Source organism: Aspergillus ruber (genome assembly GCF_000600275.1).
Source record: "Aspergillus ruber CBS 135680 unplaced genomic scaffold scaffold00056, whole genome shotgun sequence".
NCBI lineage: Eukaryota > Fungi > Ascomycota > Eurotiomycetes > Eurotiales > Aspergillaceae > Aspergillus > Aspergillus ruber.
In genome coordinates this window covers 40,346-64,479 of record NW_024467352.1, presented here as the reverse complement: position 1 = coordinate 64,479, position 24,134 = coordinate 40,346, and the positions used below count along the sequence as shown (strand labels likewise).

Here is a 24,134-nt window from a genome sequence, read left to right as displayed (position 1 = left end):
CAGGTGAATGAGTACAGAACTGAGGTCCGTAACCTTAGTAAAGGGAAACAACCCGAGACCAATCCGGGAGGAGCGGATAATCAACTCGTTGAGCAACTATCCAAACTGTTCGCGCAATCAGGTGGCCAATCAACAGTTGACAGAGAAGAAAAGAAACTCCATCAGCTTGCCAAAACCCATTGGCGAGATACCAAACGCCTCCATGGCCGTGAGAACTATTCTGAATGGAAGAAAGATCTCCTCATTGACGCGGATTATATCAATGCCCGTGATGTTTTGCTTCGTCCAAAGGAAGTGCCTAAAGAGACCCCTTCACAGTCAGCAGTGTATAACACATCTGTACGACTACTACATACCCGCATATTGGACCGCCTGACGCGTGATATTCTTCACCAAGTCCAAACAGACCATACCCAACACCCACATGACATCCTATCCCGTTTGGACACCCTATATGGCGTCTCACCTGCGGAAGAACGTTTACTCCTCGTTAAAACGCTCATGAATTTGAGACCCCAAGGCGATACTATCTCGATGATTCGACAGTGGCAGCGAGTAGTCACAGAAATAGAACGGAAAGGATATACTACCTCTGAGATATGCCACGACATTGGCATTGTTTTGTTGGGTGATTTTCAAAGGTCTTTCATCCGTACACAGTTAGATAGTCTCTTTGCAGTGTCGAAAAGAAGTGTCTATCATGAACTGGATATGGATGAGGTGATTGATCAGATGGAAAGCCGTACTCCACCGTCACCCAATACCTATCAACCGATTTCGTACACGATATACCGACAGGAGCTTTGGGACCCAACCAATACCACCCCAAACAATCCGAATTCGACCAATCGGAGCATACAGAAGGGGGGGAGCAAACCTCAGAATAATGCACCCAACTCTCCCAAAATACCAGGAACCCCATCAACATCACGACGGTCGACTTACTGCTCTCATTGCAGAAAAGGACCGCATACACCAGACCAATGCTGGTCTCTTCATCCAGAACTTCGCCCCCCGAAGTCCAATGAGTCTAATTCAATGACCAGTTCCAACTCCACACAAGCAAATGGAGTAGTTAATCTAGTACAATCAACAACACAGTCAGACAGTTGGGTACTAGATACTGGCGCCACATGGACCATGCATGATGACAAGTCAGCTTTCATCAACTATATCCCAGCAACCGCACAATCCACAGTCAGATTGCCGGACAATAGCATCCACAAAGTGGAAGGAGTCGGAACTATTCACCAACCTATAGGCAGACAAATGGTAGAGCTGAAAGACGTCCGATATATACCCGCTTTACATGCTCGCCTATTATCATTCAGTCAACTTGAAGAACAGGGATTCCACATCCAGCTCACCCGTGACAAACCCTATAAATTCCGGGTGATAACACCAGATTTATCAACTTCCTTCCTCATATCTCGGACAGCCAAGAATGGCATGTTTGACTATCTAGAAGAAGAAGGAGTGATAAACGCAGTCACTGATAACTCAGACTCAGATGACAACAAATCCCAAAATTCAACCCCAAATAGACCTCCACCAGCACCAATTGAATACTGGCACCACCGCTTATCCCATATGAATCAACATGATTTGCAATACCTCCATCGGATTGGAAGAATCAATATCCAGGGGAAGAAGTTGCTACCCACATGCGACTTTTGCCGACGAGCAAAAACCACCCGAAAAATTGGGAATGGGCCCACCCCAAGGGCAACTATGCCTGGCAGACGTTTGCACGTTGATATTTTTGGCGGCGGCCAGACACTAGGCAAAGAATCAGATGATGATGTACCTCCAGCAAATGGCAAATACAAATATGTCATGATACTCACCGACGACGCCACCCGTATGCGATGGGTTATCCCACTCCAAAACCGTGAAAAGCCAAATCACACCATCAAGCAGCATATTGAATGGCTCAAGAAAATTGGCTATGAAACTGCCTATCTGCGCGGTGATGGCGAGTTTTTCAGGAACTATCAAGATTGGCCTTGCATTGTAACTGAGCCATCTACTCCCTATTCACCCTGGCAAAATGGCGTTAGCGAACGCGGAATCCGGATCATTTTGGAAAGGACCAGAGCAGTCCTATATGCCTCTGGTTTACCACGCCGATTTTGGCTAGAAGCCTTGATGGACACCGTTCAAAAAGCCAATTATCTCCCGACATCAACCCCTTTATTCAACGACCCGACACCAAACGGCAATATCTTGAATGAAGACATCAAGAAATCACCCTTTTATATCCCTGCAGAAGCGTGGGAGAACCGTCCAATGGATATCTCCTATTTACGTCCTTTCGGAGCGAGAATCTGGTATCACCGACATGGTACTGAGAAACCGACCGACAAAATGGACACCCGCGGGGCGTATGGCCTACTTCTGGGCCATATAGCCAGCAATATCGCGATGGTATGGAATCTAGAGAAAGATAGTATCATCAATGTGCCTGATGGATACGTGGATGAGGGGCAAATCTCGCTTACTGATCCAACATTCACTCCCCAACCGACTTCACTCGCTTCCTCAACCAATAGTAAGATGACCACCCAACCCTATTTTGACGACGCCCCAGACGACGTCATATCTCGTCCAGCAAAAGGTTTCGCTGCATATATAGTTGGAGCAACTTCGCGTGACATACCAAAGACTTTGAGGCGCGCTATGGACCGAGATGACAAAGATAGATGGCAACGCGCGATGGAAAAGGAATTTTCGAAACTGCAGAGCAAAGAGATATTCGAATTAGTCCGGATCAGCGATGTGCCCAAAAACAAGCGTATATTCCCTGGCAAATGGGTGTATGACAGCAAAGAGGACTATCCATCCACTGATGAACGCTCGTACAAAGCTCGATGGGTTATCCTTGGAAATCTTGTTGAGAAAGATGATATGCAGTATGACTACTGCAAATATGCCCCAGTGGTCTCCGCAGCCACTACCCGATTGCTATTCGCATTGATTGCTGCCAATGGATGGCACATGCGAAAGCTCGACGTCGCAGTCGCCTTCCTGAATGGCGATTTGATTGATGAAATCTATATGCGTCAACCGACTGGTTTTGAAAAAGGCGAAGGTCTAGCCTGGCGGCTGAAGAAATCAATATATGGACTCACTCCAGCAGCCCGCATATGGTATGACACACTTACCGCTGCTCTCCATAGACTAGGCTTTCGGACATGCTCATATGACCCTGGTCTATTCATCCATCAACAACGAAAGCACCTTTATATCACTACCCATGTTGACGATTTCCAGCTCGTAGCTGAGCGAGCTGATGATATTGAATGGACAAAGAATGCCCTAGCCAAAGAATGGGAGATAAAAGACGTCAGCGACATGACGTACTATCTTGGCATGGAAGTTGAATTCAAGAATGGATGTATTCACCTTAATCAACGCGAATATATCAAGGATCTTGTCCAGTCATTCGGACTAGAGAACTCCCACCCCCAAACCACACCTCTACCGAGTGGTCTAGTGATAGATGACCTGCCCGATGACTCTGTGATTATTCACGAGTACCAGCGAGGAACTGGAAAACTGCAATGGCTAGCAGTAAAGACTCGCCCTGATATAGCTGAGGCAGCAGGAATGTTAGCCCGCTACAACACCAAACCCACAAAGAAATGCTGGAATGCGCTCACGCATGTCATACGTTACCTGAAAGGAACAATTGACGAAGGAATCGTCTACTATCCTCGTACACAGACGATTATATCCCACCTACCAAAAGGTTTCGCAGATTCTAATTGGGGAGGACCTAATGCAGGAAGAAAATCAGTAGGAGGCTTCATCTTTCTATATGGCGGCTCACCTATCTCATGGAAATCAAAAATTCAAAGCTGCGTCGCCACAAGCAGCAATGAAGCTGAATATATGGAAGGATCCGAAGCATCAAAAGAGGCTGTATGGCTTCGTCGTGTATGCATCGAGATGGGCGTTGCCAAACCCGATTCCCCGCCCATTGAGCTCTATATGGATAATGAAGGAGCAATCGCCCTATCCTCAACGGAGGGGACCAAGAGGTCCAAACACATCGACGTTCGATTTCATCACGTTCGGGACCTACAGGCCCTTGGCCTAGTCAGCATAGAGAGCATACGCTCAAAAGAGAATCCAGCAGACGGACTTACCAAGATCCTAAGCACTCTAGACCATCGACACTTCCTTCATCTCATTAATATGGACCGACATCATCACAACCGCTGCCAAAGCGACCAGATTTCAAACAGAGAATAGAGGCGAACTCTCGCACTATTCTATTTGTTCTATACTGTCTTTTTGCTGTTGAACCCCAGTTTGCCTGTACATCTGCTTTGTTTTGTATGCGTTTTCTATGTATTTAGAGCTCTTCTACTTCCGGGCTCCAGCTCGTGCGAGGGGGGGTGTTAGTACCCATCGGGTCACGTGCTTGACCGCCCTCGCTTTCTGCCCGGTAGACATATAGCTAGCCTTAGCCGATAGGCACCCAATTCATCCAACTAACAACACACACCAAAAAGCCCCAGCCCTTATCAGACCGATCACCCGATCGGGCCATCCGGACTGATGTCAACACTATTTTTCAGTTCTCCATAATAACCAGCAGGAATCAATGAGAATCCAGTATTGACAGTAGAGGACTGTCGCTGCGTTGCCGCCAATTGTTTCGTTGCCTGCCCGGATACGTATAGATTGCCCGCTTCTTAAATAATTCACCGTCGCTTCACCGTACTCCGTAACCGCTTTTCCCTTTCCGGACTGCTATCCTCCGTTTCATCTCTTCTTTTTATACCCCAGATCCCGTAAAACCTCCCCGTACACTACTTACACCAGCGTCATTCATCGCAACTCGATCTTCTCATAATGTGTCCCCCCGCGATCATAGCTCCCTCCATCCTCAGCGCCGATTTCGCTACCCTCGGCCAGGAATGCTCGACCAAGATGGAAGAGGGGTCTGACTGGCTCCACGTTGATATCATGGATGGTCACTTCGTTCCCAACATCACCTTCGGAGCTCCCGTTGTCACCAAGATCCGTTCGCATGTTAGCCGGCCGACAGAGCCCCAAGGCCGGGGCACCTTTGACTGCCACATGATGATCGCGGAGGTGAGTCTTGCTCTATCTGTCTTCTGGCATCCAGATCTGAGCCTCAGACTAATGCGCTCCCATTCCTAGCCACATAAATGGGTTAGGGAATTCAAGAAGGCCGGTTGCGATCTTTACTGCTTCCACTACGAGGCCGCCGTCAACTCCCCCGCCGGCACTGAGCCCGCAGACACCACCACCCGCCCCACGAGCCCCCGCGAACTGATCCGGTTCATCCACGATGAAGGCATGCAGGCCGGTATTGCCATTAAGCCCGATACTCCCGTCGATGTGCTGTGGGATATTCTGGCCGCTGAGGATGAGAAGGATCGCCCGGATGTGAGTGGATACCCTGTGTTCTCGTGATGGAAGGCACGGAACTGACAGAAATATACAGATGGCCCTGATTATGACGGTCTACCCTGGTTTCGGAGGCCAGAAGTTCATGGCGTCAGAACTGCCCAAGGTCAAGGCCCTGCGCGAACGCTACCCCAACCTCAACATCGAAGTCGACGGCGGACTTGGTCTCGGGACCATCGACCAGGCCGCGGAAGCGGGCGCCAATGTCATTGTCGCTGGTTCGGCCGTTTTTGGTGCTGAAAACCCAGGCGATGTTATTGCCAAGTTGCGCGAGACCGTCAACAAGCACAGCAAGGCGTCGCTTTAATTGCATTAGTCTATCTTCTGTCTTTTCATGATCTAAAAGCTACGCGAAGAATCCAGAGTCCGGTTTCAGACCATTCTCGGGATACAATGATATACGGATTTACGATGATTTTGATGTCTTTATTTGAACAGCCATTCCTGATAGAATAGAAAACTGGCTATCCTAATCCATGCTCGGATCGTGGTGTTATGATGTCATCGCCTTATTCCTGCTCGCTCACATGACCTGTAGATCCCAAAATGGAAAGCATTCAGACTTCATTTGTACTGTCCGTACTAGAGCATTTCCAACCGGCTTCTGCTTTCTCGGTGATGACAGCGGCTCCTTAAGCGGTAGTGAATAGCAGCAGATATACCTCGCTGTCCTACTTCACTCTTCTATTTCTGGATTCTAGGCCTCATCCCGATGGCCAGGCCTGGTCGTTCAGGCCTAAGTGAATGCCTTACTCAACAATGTCTCTTTGATGCCTTTCAGTCTTTCACTACCACCCGGCAGACATCTTCAACCTCCCCCGTCCAGGGTCGAACACACCCATTCTGTTGCTGAGCGTCATCTAGCAGCGGTCGCTGGTTGAAGCTGGGTCTGGAGCAATTCTATAAGCAATACAAGCGTTGTGAGTGGTGTTTAATTTCGAGATACTCCCGTGGCTCACGTCGAAACTGGAGTATACAGTGTTTTTTTTTTTTTTTTTTTATGTTGGCTGACATGAAGCTTGGTTTGTTCAGAGACGATTTCATCATGGCTATATGTAGCCTATAAACGTGTTTAAAGTTGAACCAAACGATCCAAGACAGCCCTGGATACCCGAAACATAATATCGCAGAAGACAGCGACCCGAGCAGACCCTTAGTGGAAACATCTTCTCATCAAGGTGGCAAGAGAAGTCAACAATTTGAGAGATTTCCGAGAGTCCTGGTCCTATAACTTGCATCCCATTCTGGACGTGTCCGGTAACGAAAAGGTGGTGGTATTTTGAGCTACAGTTCGACTAGAGCTCCCCAATCAGTGGACGGTTTGCTGGAAGCAACCCCTGGTAGGTGCTAGCATGTTGTGGTTCCATTGCCATTGATTTGCAAGCTAAATTGTTAAAAAAAATTAACAACAAGGCGAGTTGATGAAATCCACGTCCGTGACGTCTAGCGCTGACACTGAGTAGAGATGACCTACACCTTATCGGTGTCCGGGCTTCGTGAAGCCTAACAACATAATGAGTAAACTGTCCATTAATTGAGAATGGGTTTATATTGGGTTCTACCTAGCCCCGGTTGCAACTTCATACGATTCGAAGCACAAACAGGATTATCAAGACAGATAATGGCAGTAAACAAGACGGGAACTGCGTGCACCTGGGAAACGAAATCGCCCTTGCCTTGCACTATCTATGCAAAGACTGTGAAGAGCTGTTACCTGCCACTTATTGGAGTCAAAACTTTTATGCTTTGGCTGTATGGCTTTTTCAAGTGCATTCTTCGAGTCGCTGCTTACCTCTCTACCAGGGGAACCAGCGGGAATTTCTGGAAGTACTCTGGTAAAGAACTGAGAGATTTTGCATTAAAATGGCCGGGACCAACCCAGTCAGGACTGCGTCGTGGATCGATATGTGGTACAACTCACTTGCCAAAATTATGATGGAAAGCGAAGATTGTACGCAACGAGACGTTATGGGTCAAGTTCTGGTTCTCTCTGATCTTTTAGATTCAAAGTCGATCACTTAAACTCGGCAACTATTTCTTAGAACCATCGCAGAAGAGCCCTGTTACCAACCATGTATTTGCAAAAAGTGATATGTGCAAAACTTTGTGACCCGAATAAAAAAAGATCACAAAGGCCATGCCAAAAGCGAGAGCAAGTCAAAAAAAAACCAGAAATACTGTACAGACTCGAGCATGGTAGAGATTGAGAGGGTAGATGGTAATCTCCCTATCATATGCATCCTCGCAAGTCCACGATTAACGCTTTCTGGATAGATTTGCATTTTGCTGCGATACGTACGGAAGATCTCATTTCCCGGGTGCTGTTACCAGCATGAACTTTGCATCATCGCGCAACGCCGGTTATCATGCCGAAATACAGTCGATCGAAGCCTTGAACGAAGGTTCTTGGACTACCTGAAGCCAGACAAATGGCATTCTTATGGCCTTGAAAACGCAATGCACCAGTTCATTGTGGAGTGGCGTTAGCGCCAATTTCCTTGAAATCATCGAAATGTTTGTTGACTCTGCTGAGGAACCTCCCAGCTGAATATTCATAGACAACAAGCAGAAAGTTATAATTTATGTCCTGGATCTCGTTTGTGTCGCAGGCACGCAATTCTATGTATGACCCTTTTGATAAAGGAGATATCCGTCTGATATTTATTGTAAAAATGTCCAAATGGCGGTAAGATGCTGATGAATCTAGACCGGCATGTTCTCTTTGTTTGTAGAGCAGGTCGCTATAACTATTTTTTCTGGCTTAGCTGGGTCCCAATAGCGACTACTTTGCCTCCAGTCCGGACAAGAAGCTCTACTAAGGTGTCAACGACAGGGATACAAAGGCTGCTTTCGTTCAACGAATCAAGGCAGTCCAGAGAATGTGTCTGTCAATGCTGTGGATCGGGCCAGTTCCACGTCCATTATGAGATCTCTTGCAGTAGATTACGCTTCTATACAAAGACCAGTGACATGATTCTTGATAGAGGCATACATACTCACCTTTAGGAACGAAAACACTAGCCTCGATGGCTTATGTTGTGTCATACTACATGTACTTGTCATCGGAACAAGATCCTCCGCTCCGATCCTTCTCTTGAGAAAGGAAAAAAAAAAAAAAAAGAACAGGTATCTTGCTATTAAAACTGAATACAGCATACAATGCAATCATCCCTCGTAAATCCAAGCACCCAAAGCTAATCCTCAAACGGATCTTGCTCAATTGTCTCAAATGTCGGCTTCTGTTCCCCATTATGGTCCTTATGATCCTGTCTCAATGCATCAAGCATATCCTGGTGACCCCCCGAAATCGACTTCCTCAGATCCTGCGCCACCTGATCCCGTTCCTCTTTGGACGTCGCCGATACGATCGAGCCACGATGGTGTTCCCTTAAAGCTGCAGGATTATCAGCATGCAGGTTGGCAGACGAAACCGCAGCATTCTCAGGCACAAGGCGTGGCCGCTGGATCTCTCCTGCGATCTCGCCAATGATCGATTTCCGACGTACAGTTTCTTCGCCGGGGGCTTTCTTTTCCCCAGTGCCAGCTGCGGGTGCAGCTGTTGCGTTAGATGTAGGTACAGTAGCACTAGTAGTGGTGTCCGTGGGTCCAGCCCCGGATTTGTTGTCCTTCGCCTTCGACGCAGCCTCCTCGCTAGCCTGGCGCATGGCTACGGTAATCGAATCATCTTTTGTATGCTCCTTCGACGGCGGAGACTGGATCTTAATGGTGCTCTGTTTCGGGGGTGCATTGGGATCCGACGCGGAAGGGGTCGTCGTCGAACTACCAGTTAGAGATGCAGGCGTGTCGGTCGGGAAACTATCCAACGCTTCGACGTTATTAACCTGCATCCTCAGCTCACCGTACTCGTTCCATTCTTCGATTTGTTCTAGATCCTGCGCGGTGTCAGCCCCTATTCTTTAAAATCCATGTTCTTAACTCAATTCTGTTCAGAGGAACGTACACCAACGATCATCCCCGCCTTGACGAGACCCGGTAACTTGCGACCGCGCGAACGACGACCCCAGAGCTTGCGGGATGCATCGTCGGTCGCGACGTCGATTGCGCGGAAGGGGAGCTTGTTGGCTTTAAGGATGGTTTCGAGACGGGCGGTAGCGGTGACGATATGCGAGGAGCCCGCTGTGAGGGAGGTGTAGAGGTAGAGGGTGTTGTCGGCCATGATGTCGCTTATTCAGAGGTGATTAAAGAGTGGTATGGTGAAGGTATTCAGGGAGTCCTCCGTAGAATAGGAGTTTGAGGAGAGCTATGACGTGGCTGGTGTGGTGTCCCGCCCATCAAACACGCGATAGTCACGTGGTATCGTTAATTGAATATCAACACATACAGAAGTGTACTCAATATCATAGTAGCATGTTCAGCATGTTTTGTATATCAAAATACTCTATGCGTACATTTCTATACGGGTTATATAAGGTATATGGCGGGTGGCAATCTGACGTCAAGCGCGCTTCTACCCTGTTCCAGTACGGTGGATGGCAACGGTTCTGTCCGGTTGGTCGAGTTGACCACAGTGCGCGTCCACGGTAAAGGATCCATGGATACTCCAGGGACTTTCTTGCTTGCGCTGGGGGTGTCTTAAAGTCGTAGGAATGATGCCGAGTAAAAGAATGGCCGTGCTGCTTTGGCGACTGACCATACAGATGTCGTCATGTATATACATAGCCCGTTGAGGGAATATCTAACGGGCACGGGCATTTCAAAGGATGTGATACCTCAGAGAATGACATCGCCACTTGATACCTCTACAGAGAATCAACGCCATGACTCGCTCGGACACACAAAGTCATATGCCACCCTGATAATGTCGGGGTACTCCGGACAGAGCAGTACTCGTAGGATTCCGGGACCCTTCTAGAACGTTTCCAGAACAGTGCTTAATATCCGTGTTCGGTACTCGACTCAGTAGACTTTCGGATATGGACTAAACGAGTAAGAATGCCTCAGACTGAATATGTGAAATGCGGAAATGAAGGGTTTCCGTATGTACCATGTACTCCGTACCCAGGTACCAAATGAGAACCGCAAGCTCAAGTCAGTACTCGACTGAGCAGTGCATAGTACTCTGGGCTCGGCGATATTTCGCAACCGGCACGAGCACCATTGTCATGACTCGATTGTCCGGAGAATTAATCCTCATTCATAGTGATCACCTAGTATAAAACCGAGGCCGGGAATTGTCCATCCAGCATCTATGTTATAGATATCCTGGCACCACCTTCAATAACGAGTACCAACCTATTACGGGACACTCTTACTCCGCATACATCATCTCAGACCAACGTAGATCAGATCTAGATCGGTCGGCCATAAAAAATAGAGACGGAAACATCTTGTGATGGACGGCCGGAGTAGAGTCGGTTCTCAGTAGTCGAAACTATCGATAACGGTTTCCGTGCAGAGAGTTGTAAAGGCTGTGGCACCCGACCAGATCCAGTCTAGGACGGAATGGTATTCGAGTCGTCAAGTGCGTGAACAGCAAGAGTAAGCGGCACGTGATACGTAGGCACAGAGTAAGCCATGCTCGAAATGCGCGATTGGCATTGTCACCAACGTGGTGCCTGGTCGACAGTTGTTTGCTAGAAAGTCGTTAGAGAGCCACATGAATATGCGATACGGCTGATGCGAATGACAGTCTGTCATACTTATCGCTGAATTACTACCAATCCCAAACGCAGACGTTGAAAGACGCAGATGCTTACCACCATGGCCATAGAAGCAATGATTGCTCCCGACCAGGAACTTATTCGTTGCCTCACAATCCCTGCGCGTCCTTGCTGACAGCTTGACGCATGTAGTAGACGAGGAGGATTCGATGTTGACTGGCTGGCAGCGCAGCAGGGTGTAAGATGGCCTGTCTGTTTCGATGCCAATAATGGAGAGACATGTGATCAGTCTATCGCATGCTCGATGATGGATAATGTCGAAAAACGGGGATGCGCTCGGGGATGACTTTCTCAAATTACTGATGCCTATAGCGTACAGGGAGTCAGATAGGGCATGGGAATTACAACAAAACATCTATCTATCGCGCGAGTGTTGGCCATTTAGCAAATGTCGAGCGACAGCGCCGGGCCTCGAATCCATCAATTGAATTATCTCGATAACAAGACAAGCAGACCTTGCATCGATCTGAAAGCCCTGGACTCTAGACCCTGTCTTGGGCATATCCTACAAGTCTCCGTCCAAAAGTAGCCAGGACAACACTGCCGCTGAACGAATGGCACAGACCCCGGACACCTCAGTGGGCTGTGATCTCTACGATCTGTGTCGCTATGGGACAAAACTCGTCAAGTATAAGTACATACTCCGTACTTCTTCGTACGATTCAGGCTCACGGACTTAGCCACTATGGTGGTCAGACGGGCCTCGTCAGCTCGAGGGCGATTTGCAGGACCTGTACGGAGTACTGTACGCCATACGACGCCGGTACATGCGCAGGATGTCTGTATGCCGTATGCCGTATGGGATCAGCCCATGGCCTGGAGTCGAGGTTTCTGTTCTCCGTATTTCTCCGTACTCCGTGCTTTTCCGTGTGTGTTCCTCTCGCCCACGAGATTTCTCACGTAGATGCGCTTCGATCGAAAACAATGGATTGAGTCATGCCGATCATGATGACCCGTGGAGAGAAATTAACCTTTTCGAACCACTTGGACCAATCATATGGGGAGATTCAGGGGTTCTGTATCTACCCCAAAGAAGAAGGAACCAGATCTATTTTTGACGTTTCGCTTCTTCAGACGTTAGCCGCACTTCTACAAGTACTATGTAGAGTATTGTGTTGTCTGTACTCCGGAGTATCTGTACATGGGCTATGCCGCTGTTGAGGCAATTATGCATCAGGTATGGAGTACAGCTACTCCGGACAGAATCTTCCGTGCACAGACAATCCTCTGTCCACAGGACGTCGTGCCACTGCAAAAATAGCGTCGAGTAATCTCCGATTACTATTGGCAATGAAAGAATGACCCTTTCAGGACCCGTGGAGCCAGGAACATCCTAGTCTCAAATCATTGTAGCGTATTTCCATAGTCGTACTGTGGATCACGATAACGGTGAGCCTGACTCGTTCTCGACGAACTGGCGTTTCTCGGTCGCCTTCCACGATTAACTCCCGAAGACAGCGAGAAAAATCAAGAAGCCAGCCATGGCCCCATTTCTCCAGTTAGCCATGACCGAAAAGAAAAGTACATGCATGAAGTGTGTCAGGTTGACGATTTTCCTGTGCTCCGTCCTGCGACTTGCGTCTGGAGGGTCTGACGTTAGTAATTCCGGGCGCCTCTGCAGAGGAGCGGTGACCAGTTGACGGGACCTGACTGGTAAACTAGCGGTGGATGGAGGGGAATAATGGAGGGGAATGGAGAGTGAGTGGAGGGTGAGTGGATGGTTGTAGATGCCGGACAGATGAATCGCGATGAAACGCCGATGGACGAGCGATTTAGTGTGAGTGGATGGGAGCACAATCTGTATTCTGTACCCCTCTGTATCTGAGAACGTACCCTTGGGGCCATCTTCTGTCAACTGAAGCCCTCGACCACTCATTCTGTACGGCCGTCACGTGCTACACGTGATTCTTGGCCGGGATTGAGGGGCAGCGCTACAACCGGAGTAGCATCTCCGTTCTCTGCCGCAAGCGTAGAGTATTCCATCCTAGTACTCTGTACTGATCACGAGACTACGAACAACACTCCACCTGTGTGCTGTGTACGAAGAAACACGCAGCACATGTTCAGCACGGCCAGGAACAGCCACGCGCAGAAGAAAGAACCCCGGGGACCCTTCCGTATGGATGGCGGGTGGGATCAAATGCATACTCTTCATCCGTTGTACTCTGTAGATGTAGATGTACAGACACAATACCTACCCAAATCGCGTTGTTATTGACCAAGTCAACGAACGACAGAGTCTGCATCTTTAGCAGAACTCAAAACTGAGAACACCTAGAGGGGGATATGTCGGCTAGCTCGTCATCTGCAAATGTGCGAAGTGTACCAATGGCTTGTGATTCAACCACAGCGGCCGAAAGGCTAGTACAGAGTACGGATACTCCGTAGCAGATCGAGAACACAGAGGAGACAACGAGAGGGAATCATGTCAGATGAAGGATGGATGGATGCACCACTTCGACGTGGCAGTCGGAGAGTCGAGGAAGTGGCCCAAGTTCAGATGCCGCTGTAGGCGCAATCTAGCGAGTGGCTGCTGATGGCTAGTTTGGATGAATAATCGCTATCTCTTGTCCCTCCGTGGAAGTAGAACCAACACATCGTCCGGAAGTTGACAAGGTGCTCTCCGGTTCGTCGCCTCACTTTGGGAATTATCCACTAACCATTTTGGGGAAGAGTACGGCTGACCGGATTGGACCAAATGCGCCATGACACTAATCCTGATGAAGTAAGTCAGGTGACCGTTTTGAACTAGTCCCTTTTCAGAAGTAGTGTCAGGTTGGGCAGAGGACCGGGTGACTAAGCAGGATGGTCTGTCTGCCTTCACTCTCGTTTCACCAATTCAAGGAATAATAAAATAATAAAATAATAATAATAATAATAACAGCACTAATAATAATCGAGATGACGATTCATGCCTCTTTTTCTTCATACTCCATTTGGAGGTGCCATGCTTTTCCTAGTCCTCATATAGCGTGGTCTACTTTAACCTCATCCTCGCCCACTCTCCCCATCCACCCTCCCATGCGACACATGCTCAATTGTCTCTCTTCTATATATTGACCTCTCTGTCATTCCTTCTCTTCATCTACTTCTCTATCCTCACATCTATTCATCTATCTCTTTATCCATCTCTATACTTTCCCATCTCTCTTGTCTATCTTATCATCTCATCTCTCCCTCGATCATCTATCACATTCCTCTCTTTATTCAGACTCAGCTCTCGCCGTACAGCTCATCGACTCTCAACCCTTTCAAACTTCAGCTTGATACCTGCTACAGTCAGTGTCCTCCTCCCTCCTCCCCATCGCATACACTGACCGTTGCGCACGATAAATAGATAAACAAACCCCACCACCGATCTCTGGTACTGATAACGGACCATCCCGCATATACAACAACATGGCTGTTATGGCCGACGAAGGTCTCTTCACAAGAGCCATCTCCGGGTATCGCGCCGTGTTCATGGACCAGCATGCGGATCTTCCTGAAGCGCAAAGGAACCAGCTCTGGAGTCAGCACCTCAGCCAGTTCCTCGTCTCCACCACCGGCTGTGAAGGTGGTCATTCCGCCCCCGAGCCGGGCTTCCTTGACAATGGTGCCTGCCATCTGGTGAACTCCGGGAAACGGCCTCGACCGGATACTCCAAGGACTCTTCCCGATCTTGGGCTTCCACCTTCAAAACGACGTGCCACCGTATGTGATCCTGGTCTCCTCCCCTCTTGACCTCTTTCCATCCGCCTCCTGCTGCCTCGTGCGCTACTGCCACCTTAATGTTCCCCCCCCCCCATTCTATACTACTATACTACATCACTCTCGTCATCCCGCCAACAGACCCTGGATTGACAAATGGCAGAACCCGGAAGCTCCAGTCATTGACCTGACGCGCGACCTCTCGAATGCATCCTCTCCTGTCGGCGTCGTGTCGCCCACCCGGCCTCTGCGCAGATCGTCTTCTTCTTGGAAGGACAGCAACTATCACTACAACCGCTCTCCCCGCTCGAATCTGACTGGATCACATACGGCCATGGTTCGCTCGCATACCGTGCAGGTGCCGCAGTCCCTGACCTCTGGAATGCAACCATCTTATGGATTCCACTGTCCCCAGCAACTCAGCTTCGGCCAAGTCAGCGAATATTCTCCCGCCGAATACACCAAGCAGCACCTCAACGACGTCCAGCGTCCAACGGGGGTCTCTGCACTGTCTCAGGCTTTAGCCGCTAAGCAGCAGGGACCCCCCCAGGTGTTCACGAACATCGATGGATTGCCTGGTTATACCGATCAGTCGGCCGATGCCGTCGATATGAGTCGGACGGATACAGCAGATTCCATCTGCGGTGCTGTCAACATGATTCGCTTCAACTCATCGGGTGAATCAAATCTGGACTCCACCCTCACCTATCCCTTTCCTACTTCGGCTGATTTCGCTACCTCGTTTACACCTGATCTTCCCTTGGGCTTCTCCAGCTCTGCCCCCTCCGCCATCACCACCGACTCTGCGATAGCTGCTCCTGTCGTGTCTTCTTCGCTCTCCGCTGCAGTGGACATGCAGCCTTCCATGTCCACTGAAAGCAATAGCTCTTCGGCATCTCAGCAGTCGAGGGCTGCACGTCGGACGCAAGAACAGATTGTGCAGGGGACCCGTCCTATTGCTCCCAAGGTTGAGTCGAGCGACGGCCGTGTGGCTGAGTCGCAGCCACAGGAGACTCCGAAGCTGTCCCAACAGCCCCAGCAGCAGCACAAAATGATCCGCATTTCCTCCTCTGATGGTACCGCCAAGGAGGTGGCTGCTATCCCAAAGGCCTCGATTCAGCGCCCTCCCCGGCCCAAGACGTACTGCAACATGTGCAACGACCAGCCCGATGGTTTCCACGGCGAGCATGAACTGCGCCGTCACATTGAACGGGTGCACTCCGTGGTTCGCAAGGTGTGGGTCTGCGTTGACATTTCGCCCGACAAGACCTTCCTGGCCAACTGCAAGGCCTGCCGCAACGGCAAGCGCTACGGAGCCAACTACAACGCAGCTGCTCATCTGCGTCGTACCCACTTCAACCCCTGCCAACGTGGCCGCGGTGGCCGTGGGAAAGACAGTGAGAAGCGTGGTGGCAAGGGCGGCGGAAATCACCCGCCCATGGAAGTTCTGAAGCATTGGATGATCCAGAAGGAGGAGATTGTCTATGAGAATGCACAGAACTATCTCGACTCTGAGGGACTGGGTGAGGATTTGACTACCAGCACTGCTGCCCCTGTTGTTCCTACTGTCACTGCTGTCACTGCTGTCGCGCCTGTCCCTACCTTGCAGGGTGACACGGCGTTTGGCGAATTGTCAATGCCCCAGACGGATCAGAATGTGAATTCGGGATTGGAGTCGACCCTGATGAGTACGGGATATGATGTGTCTATGCCTCCCTTGCCCGCGACGGGCTTGGATCTGTCCTTGGATGCCCCGTTTTACTTTGATACTCCGCAAATTCCTCCCGAGATTGAGAGTCTTGCGATGTGATACGATTGATGACCTCTTCTTTCTTTTCTTTATTTTCATCTTCTCTTTTAGATTTCTTTTTCTACTCTTCTTGACTTCTTCTTTTTCTACTCTTCTTGACTTGACTTCTTTCATTCGTCTTTTCGTGGCACTGCCATGTTAATACTCCTTGGCCTTTGGCTTCTTCACTTTTCATTTGTTTTCGACTTGACTTCTTCGACGACCTCTTTTCTTCTTTTCTTTCTTTTTCTTTTTCTTTTCTTTTTTTTTTTTTTTTCACTCTTCTCCGTTTGAGGGACAATCGGCACGACACCGGAGTCGGATAGCCGACTTTCAGCCGGACCTGTTGAGGTCCAAACAGAACAGAACAGATACGACTTGATGTGTGATGAACAGAACCAGACTCGTTCACATGGAATCTAATAATTTGAAGAACGCGACTGTAGCATTGTGCTCTCTCTTTCTCTTTCTCTCGCTCTCACTCTCCTTCCAGGGATAAGAATTCAACATGACAAGAATATATTCTTCTCTGCCAGACCATCTACCATAGAAGTAGATCGGTAGAGACCCTGGACCGTGCTTACTTTCAGTATCATTACAGCAGATTTTACCGGCAGACGCAGGCAGCACCGTTTCGCCGGCGGTGAATGGTTGTGGCGTCGGCCCGTGGCTGAGTTCGGAGTTATCGGAGGATTCCGATAGCCGTGAATACCAACCGGCAGCGAATCAAAAATGTGATGAGTTGGCTGCTGACAGTGCCATGGTTTGATTTTGCTCTCTCTTTTCTTACTCCGAAGTTCCAGTTCCAGGCAAAGGAGAGCCGGGGATCGGAGAGTGGCAGCCAATTAGCGGCTGTGCAGAGGACCACCGTGGCTGGGGTGCCGATAGGGCTGTGGCTGATCCGTACCATACGATACAGTAGGTACTCCTTATGATACATATGGCCAGAATAGAACATAGAAATCGATACATAGAAAATAGATACATAGATACACTGATAGAGAGAAGCTATAGATAGAAGACAAATACAAGCACATAGCCTCGACAGAAAATACAAAGCACTCCGTACCGCTGAAAGAAGTATGGGCGATCCATGGCCCGTGGTCCCAAACAGTGTAAAAATACGGTACGAAGGAACGCCCGAACCGGACTAGTCGGACTGGACGAGAAGAATAATAACAGAGAATCTCCTTGACTTTTTCTCCTATTCTCTTCCACTTTAACACCTTAACATACAAGTACAGATTAAACTATCGATACTTGTATTGCTTGTTGTTCCGACTAGACGCAGCGAATACTTGGCATTTTCTTCGGTCCGTCTTCTTCCCCGCTTATTGGCTGTACTGCTTCCTTCGTTCCTGTCGGGATGCTGACTATCTTCAGTTCTTAGCAACCGTTTACCACGAGTTACCACCACCATGAGCGCCAACCAGTACTACGCCGGTCCTCCCCCTCCACCTCAGGCGTGAGTTCCTCTCCTCTGTTCTGTGCTTTATGCGCGACAAATGCCCATCGCGTTGTTGCGTTGTCGCGTTGGGCGCAGTCCGTTTATTCGAGCGCTCACTAACACTGGACCAGCTATCCCCCTCAAGGCTATCCTCAGGGCGGCTATCCTCCTCCGCAGGGCTACCCCCAGTACCCCCCTCCTGTAAGTCGATTTCGAATCTTAAATAGTCTTTTCGCAACTAACCAGCCTCCAGCAGCAGATGCAGTACCAGCAAGCTCCTCCGCCACAGAAGAAGGACCGTGGATGCTTGACAGCTTGGTGAGTTTTTTTTTTTTTTTTTTCTTTTCTTTTTCTTTCCCCATTCGATGAAATAGGATGAATGGCTAATGTTTTCGCTCAATAGCATTGCCACCCTGTGCTGCTGCTTCCTGTGCGAGGAATCCTGCGAGTGTTGCTTCGAGTGCATCGAGTGTTGTGAAATGTGTTAGACCGTCCACGATCGATTCGATGACCGATGATCGATGATTCGACCGACTACGATGATTTCGCTTCTTCGTCCCCGTCCTCGTCCCGAGTCCGCGATGCGACACGTACATAATCAAGCGCCGGAGTGGTCTCGATCGTTGTTCCATAATAAGGATACTCTGGCATGGCATCTGGACAGCGGCTAGGAGACGGGTGACTATTCTTTTTTTTTATTCCCTTTTACGGCGCGTATTTAATGATCCTGTTTCATGTTTTATTGTTTTATGACTGCAAATATACCTCTTAATGGTCGATCGTTTTCGTAGCCGGGATAAATGATTATCCCTTATCAGTCTTGGCTCTACAGTTGTCTCGTTAATCCGCTGGAAACGCTTGGATAGCATAATGCCACTCGGTCTATTCCTCTGTCACCATGCTATGATTCAACGACTGAATAATATAAAGCGAATGGCTTCGGGCACTAGCCGCTGCCTTGTGTCTTCGGATTCCGACTTCAACACACCTCTGGATATTCATACTCGTAATCCTTCTAGTTGCTCTCCATGTGTCAGTTACATAAATGCTCGAATCAGTCAGGATTACCTCCAGGCAGTTACTGAAGATGGCCAGCAATTCCGGGAAGCACAAGGCTAACCATTCCGCAGAGAATCTGTCAATGCTTGACTACCGAGTAAAATCCATTTCCTACCCACTAACCTCTAGTATATACTCCTGCAGCATGCCAGTCCGCATATCATTATCTATAGCACGAATCAAGAACCAGACAATACTCATCTCTCAACACCAATGACGTCGAATTATCCTTCTACTTTCCACTGCCATTCCGAGATGCGGAGACGACATTCAAAACAATACAACCCGAAAGGGTAATTCGCGGGGAAACAAGGCCTCCCCGCAAGGTGCCAGTGTCTATCACCTGTCAGGCAGACGAAAATGAAGGACATAATTCCGCGATGATTCCGCTGCACGAGGAGCCTTCCCCCTATCACAATGGCAGATAACAGGGCTGCTCGGAATTATTCTGGTGATAAGCGTGGTTGTTATCGTATTGATATTAATATCATGTCGGGGTGATAAGGGTTATGTTTGAGCATATAGATTCCGCAGGTCTCAACCGCAGACTTGTGCAGCATACTATACTGCTTGAGAAAAGACCATGGACATCGAAAAAAAGACTAGCAATGCCCCCGAAATCGAACTCGCAACCGGCCAAGTCGTCACCGGCCTTCCCCCTTCCACCCCGATGAAACGCAAATTTAGCATCCTCAACATCATTTCTGTCGGTTACAACATCTCCAACAGCTGGATAGCTATCGCCACCAGCTTCGCCATTGCCATCCAATCCGGCGGTGCCATTTCGCTGCTCTACGGCATCATCACCGTCGCTGCAACAATGGCCTGCACTGGTTTAACCCTGGCGGAACTCGCGAGTGTTTACCCCACTGCTGGAGGGCAGTATCATTTCACATCTATCCTAGCGGGGAGGAAATGGAGTCGGGGGTTGTCGTATGGTTGTGGGTTGGCGGCAGTGTTTTCGTGGGTGACGTTGGGAGCGTCGATTGGGGTTGCTGCGACAGAGGCGTTGATGGCGATGGTTATTCAGTGGCAGCCGGGGTATCAGATGCAGAGCTGGCATAGCTTTTTGGTATATCAGTTGTTGAATATCGTGGTGGTTGTGTACAACATTTTCTTGACAAACCGCACCCTCTGGGTGTACAACGTTGGCTGTACTCCTACCATACCCCCCAAAATTCCCTACATACAAGCTAACAGCTACAAACAGTTATACTGTCTCTCCTTACCTTCCTCACCATCACAATAACCTGCCCCATCCTCTCCCCCGACACAAAAGAAATTGACTCCACCGCCATATGGACACAAATGACCAACGGCTCCAACGGCTGGCCCAACGCAATTGCCTACCTAACCGGCCTCTCAACACCACAGTTCATGCTCTCGGGTCTCGACGCGGCACTACATTTAGCTGAAGAATGTCTCGAGCCAGAACGTATCGTCCCTCGGGCTGTCATGGTGACCGTGCTGATAGCATTCATGACTGCGTTTCCGTTTGCCATTGCCGCGGTGTATAGCTGTAAGGATGTGGCGGCGGTGTTGGATGATCCTACTGGGTACTCATCTACCCCTATCCTATTAATTTTGCTATGTCGAAAATATACAGGCTAATAGCAAATAAAGGGTACCTATATACAAAATCTGGATGCAAGCCACAAACTCCCCCATCGCCGGAACAGTATTCATGGCCTGCCTATTCGCAGTCTCCTGCGTCGCACTGAACGCTGTACACCAAACCGCTTCAAGAATGACATGGTCGTTCGCGCGAGACGACGCACTTTTCGGATCGAGATGGTTAGGCCGTGTCCACGAGGGACTAAATGTTCCTATCTACGCACTCGTGGCGAACGGTGTTATCGTGATGTTGATCGGAATTGTCTATGTTTGCTCAACTACTGGTATCCAGCCCCGCCTCCTCATTCTAACCCTAACCATATACATGTTGACGAGAAAAGCATTCAACGCCTTCATAAGCACAACCGTAATAATCGCCCAAATCTCCTTCGCCATCCCCGCCCTGCTCCTCCTCATCCGCCGCCGAGACACACATTATCTCCCTGCGAAACGCGTCTTCAAAGTCCCCGATGTAATCGGCTACATCGCAAACACAGTATGCGTGTTGTGGGCGGTTGTCGAGACGGTGTTTTTCTGCTTTCCGGCGAGTTTTCCGGTTACCGGGGGAAATATGAGTATGTCTTTCCTTCTCCTTTTGTGTTTTGATTAAAGTGACTGGTTTGGCTTGTGTGAGGAGTAGTTGTGCTGATGATAGTAGATTATGCCTCCGCTGTTATTGGGGCGATGTTGGTGCTTGGGTTTGGGAATTGGTTATTGTATGCGAGGGGGTTCTATCATGGGCCGAGATTGGAGTAGTTGATTATGATTTATGTGTTTGTAATCTATGTTATTGTATTCATTATGTCAAGGAAAGTCTACATGTTGATTCTGAAGTAGGGTAAATACTAGATCCACAAGTATCCAGCTTCTGGCCCGATTTCGGCTGCCATTACTCTTCTGTAAGTCGACGGAATACCAGCCATCTGTATTATCCTCATATAGGGAATATCATTCGGCCGCTATGATGCCATCAAAATCCCGTTGACGTGCATGTAATGCGGAGATGCCAAAGTACTGTCTATCAAAGCACGAAATCACCGGCGGGGATTTCACCATGTAAATCTAGGGCACACATAGAGCAGAACTATAAGTACCGAGCATTTCAACACCAGGTACCTCTGCCAAATAATTACCAATTGCCAATTACAATTAAACAAAAGCATCAAGTGCAGAATACCAAACCAAGGTTAATGTACCCTCTGCAACACACAATGGCGTTAACAACCGCTAACCCCCCCAGCGAACACCAATCCCCACCAGGATGAAACTCCTCCCAATTGCTGCCGCAGCACTCACGGCACTTCCCATCGCCACGGCAGACTGGCAATTCAAAACCCGCCCGGACCTGGCGCCCCCGCGATTGAACATCACTATCCCTGCTACCCCGGACGTGGAAAAAGGCTATCTATTCGTAGCCCCCTTCCCAGGCCTACCCGATACAAGCACCGAACAACACGGCCCGCGCCAGGAAGGACCCTACATCCTCACCTCCACCGGTGAACTGGTCTGGTCGGGATATACATACTACTCAATCTGGGCGACGAACTTCCAAGCTGCGCGGTGGAAGGACCACGATATCCTGTTTAGTTTCGAGGGTGATCATAATCCGAATTACGGACATGGGCACGGTCATGCGACAATTTTGGATCAGTCGTATGAGACGGTGCGGGAGTTGAGGGCGGGGAATCATAAACTGATGGATAAGCATGAGTTTCATGTGATCAACGAGGAGACAGCGTTGATTCAGGTTTATCAGCCGAGGCCGGTAGATTTAAAACGGTGGGGTGGGGGTGTTGAGCAGCAGTGGATTGTGGATGCGATTTTCCAGGGTGTGTACTGTCATTTTGTCTGTTTTGGATGAGTATCTGACCGAACAGAACTGGACATCGAAACTGGTGAGTTGCTCTTTGAATGGGCGAGTCTGGATCACGTCTCTCCTGATGGTAAGAAGGCCTCATTCAATAACCAAGACGAGTAGAACTAACCCAAACAGAGGCCATAATTCCCCTAAACCCCGGCCAAGCAGGCTCGGGCTACAACTCCTCCGACGCCTGGGACTACTTCCACATCAACTCTGTAGACAAAGACGGCGATGGCAACTACCTCATCTCTGCGCGCGATGCCTGCTCCGTGCACAAAATCAACGGTACAACGGGCGAGATCATCTGGCGATTGGGCGGGAAGCGTTCGGATTTTGAACTCGGTCCCAACGCCGCGTTTTGCTTCCAGCACCATGCGCGATTCGTGTCCCAGGACGAAGTTGAAGAGGTTATTTCGCTATTTGACAACTCAGCACACGGCACGGAGAGCGGTCGCGGCACAGAACTACACACGCATCCCTTCTCGCAGGGAAAAATCATCAGAGTCAACACTGCTACCTGGTCAGCGAGCATCGTGCAAGCCTTCCAGCCTCCTGACGGCCTTCTTGCGAAGTCGCAGGGTGGCATGCAGCTTCTCCCCAGCGGCAACGCGCTGGTAAACTGGGGCTCTGAAGGTGCGGTGACCGAGTACAAACCCGACGGCACACCCATCTTCCACGCATACATGGACTCGGGCTTTCTGGGAGAAGGTGTCCAGAACTACCGTGCCTTCCGGTACAACTGGACCGGGTTTCCAAACGAGACACCTGCCATCGTATCTCAGAAGACAGTCTCCGGGACAACAGTCTACGTCTCCTGGAATGGCGACACAGAGACAGCAGTCTGGCGATTCTACTCCGTCACCGACACACACGGATCACGCTCGTATCTAGGCGAGACCAAGCGTCACGGCTTCGAGACAGCATTCGTGGTAAAAGGAGTAGCGGTGGAGCGTGTCGCCGCAGAGGCAGTTTCATCCACGGGGAAGATTCTAACTTCGACTGGTGTTGCTGTGCTCGAGGACGAGATCCGCCCAGGTGGGAAACCGCTCGCAGCTGCAGCTGCAGCTGCTGGTCGGCCAGGGTTCCTGCAGAGCATCCTTGCTGTGTGAGCTGACAAATATCAGTCAGCGCCAGCTATGCTGGAGTTACCTGGCGAGTACAAATAGACAATGGTGAGGTTGCTGCACTATACCGTGTTCATAAGATTAGGTAGAAAATTCAACCTATTGGCTGCAAAGCCTCGATATAAGCAATTGGACTAGTTGGCAGCCAACAATCCCCGAACTCGCCTAACCCTAGCCGTACGCGCTAGTGTAACCGAGCTATGTTCCGTATACTTTATATATCGGATGCTAGTGCATCCGACAGCAACACACCGTACCATTAGTTCAAACCAGAAATAACTCTCCAAGTTAGCGCCGGCATTGGTGGGCCCGGATGGAATGGTGTCACATGTCATATTGTGAAGAGAACCAGCAACTTCCCCTTCCGGACTAGGGCTTTCTTCCTGCTTGGCAAAATCGGGAAATACCCTTCAGCTTTTGTATA

General features: G+C 49.4%; 7 protein-coding genes across 7 annotated transcripts; 5 read left to right on the top strand and 2 right to left on the bottom strand.

Moving 5' to 3' along the window:
* The first annotated feature begins 213 nt into the window (after positions 1-213).
* EURHEDRAFT_511146 (uncharacterized protein) lies at positions 214-4,515 on the top strand. The gene is made up of 2 exons (XM_040785965.1): positions 214-779; positions 873-4,515. The coding sequence occupies exons 1-2, from the start codon at positions 502-504 to the stop codon at positions 4,255-4,257; spliced, it is 3,663 nt and encodes a 1,220-aa protein (XP_040633901.1). The 5' UTR covers positions 214-501; the 3' UTR covers positions 4,258-4,515.
* Positions 4,512-6,008, top strand: EURHEDRAFT_417688 (ribulose-phosphate 3-epimerase RPE1). Its single transcript, XM_040783259.1, has 3 exons — positions 4,512-5,106; positions 5,176-5,424; positions 5,483-6,008. Exons 1-3 carry the CDS (start codon positions 4,864-4,866, stop codon positions 5,750-5,752), a joined length of 762 nt encoding a protein of 253 aa, XP_040633900.1. The 5' UTR covers positions 4,512-4,863; the 3' UTR covers positions 5,753-6,008.
* A 2,631-nt stretch (positions 6,009-8,639) lies between these two features.
* On the bottom strand, positions 8,640-9,622 carry EURHEDRAFT_407105 (uncharacterized protein; the record flags this gene model as incomplete). The annotated part of the gene is made up of 2 exons (XM_040780499.1): positions 8,640-9,338; positions 9,407-9,622. The coding sequence occupies 2 exons, from the start codon at positions 9,620-9,622 to the stop codon at positions 8,640-8,642; spliced, it is 915 nt and encodes a 304-aa protein (XP_040633899.1).
* Positions 9,623-10,773: 1,151 nt separating this feature from the next.
* On the bottom strand, positions 10,774-11,664 carry EURHEDRAFT_315627 (uncharacterized protein). The gene has a single exon (XM_040778317.1). The coding sequence runs from the start codon at positions 11,479-11,481 to the stop codon at positions 10,924-10,926; it is 558 nt and encodes a 185-aa protein (XP_040633898.1). The 5' UTR covers positions 11,482-11,664; the 3' UTR covers positions 10,774-10,923.
* Positions 11,665-14,525: 2,861 nt separating this feature from the next.
* EURHEDRAFT_519333 (uncharacterized protein) lies at positions 14,526-16,626 on the top strand (the record flags this gene model as incomplete). The annotated part of the gene is made up of 4 exons (XM_040786780.1): positions 14,526-14,819; positions 14,980-15,783; positions 15,826-16,374; positions 16,426-16,626. 4 exons carry the CDS (start codon positions 14,526-14,528, stop codon positions 16,624-16,626), a joined length of 1,848 nt encoding a protein of 615 aa, XP_040633897.1.
* Positions 16,627-19,694: 3,068 nt separating this feature from the next.
* On the top strand, positions 19,695-21,481 carry EURHEDRAFT_467755 (putative choline transport protein; the record flags this gene model as incomplete). Its single annotated transcript, XM_040785207.1, has 5 exons — positions 19,695-20,265; positions 20,322-20,667; positions 20,735-21,009; positions 21,067-21,300; positions 21,384-21,481. 5 exons carry the CDS (start codon positions 19,695-19,697, stop codon positions 21,479-21,481), a joined length of 1,524 nt encoding a protein of 507 aa, XP_040633896.1.
* Positions 21,482-21,793: 312 nt separating this feature from the next.
* EURHEDRAFT_511135 (arylsulfotransferase family protein) lies at positions 21,794-23,820 on the top strand. The gene is made up of 3 exons (XM_040785964.1): positions 21,794-22,554; positions 22,603-22,668; positions 22,719-23,820. Exons 1-3 carry the CDS (start codon positions 21,987-21,989, stop codon positions 23,693-23,695), a joined length of 1,611 nt encoding a protein of 536 aa, XP_040633895.1. The 5' UTR covers positions 21,794-21,986; the 3' UTR covers positions 23,696-23,820.
* The last annotated feature ends 314 nt before the right edge of the window (positions 23,821-24,134 follow it).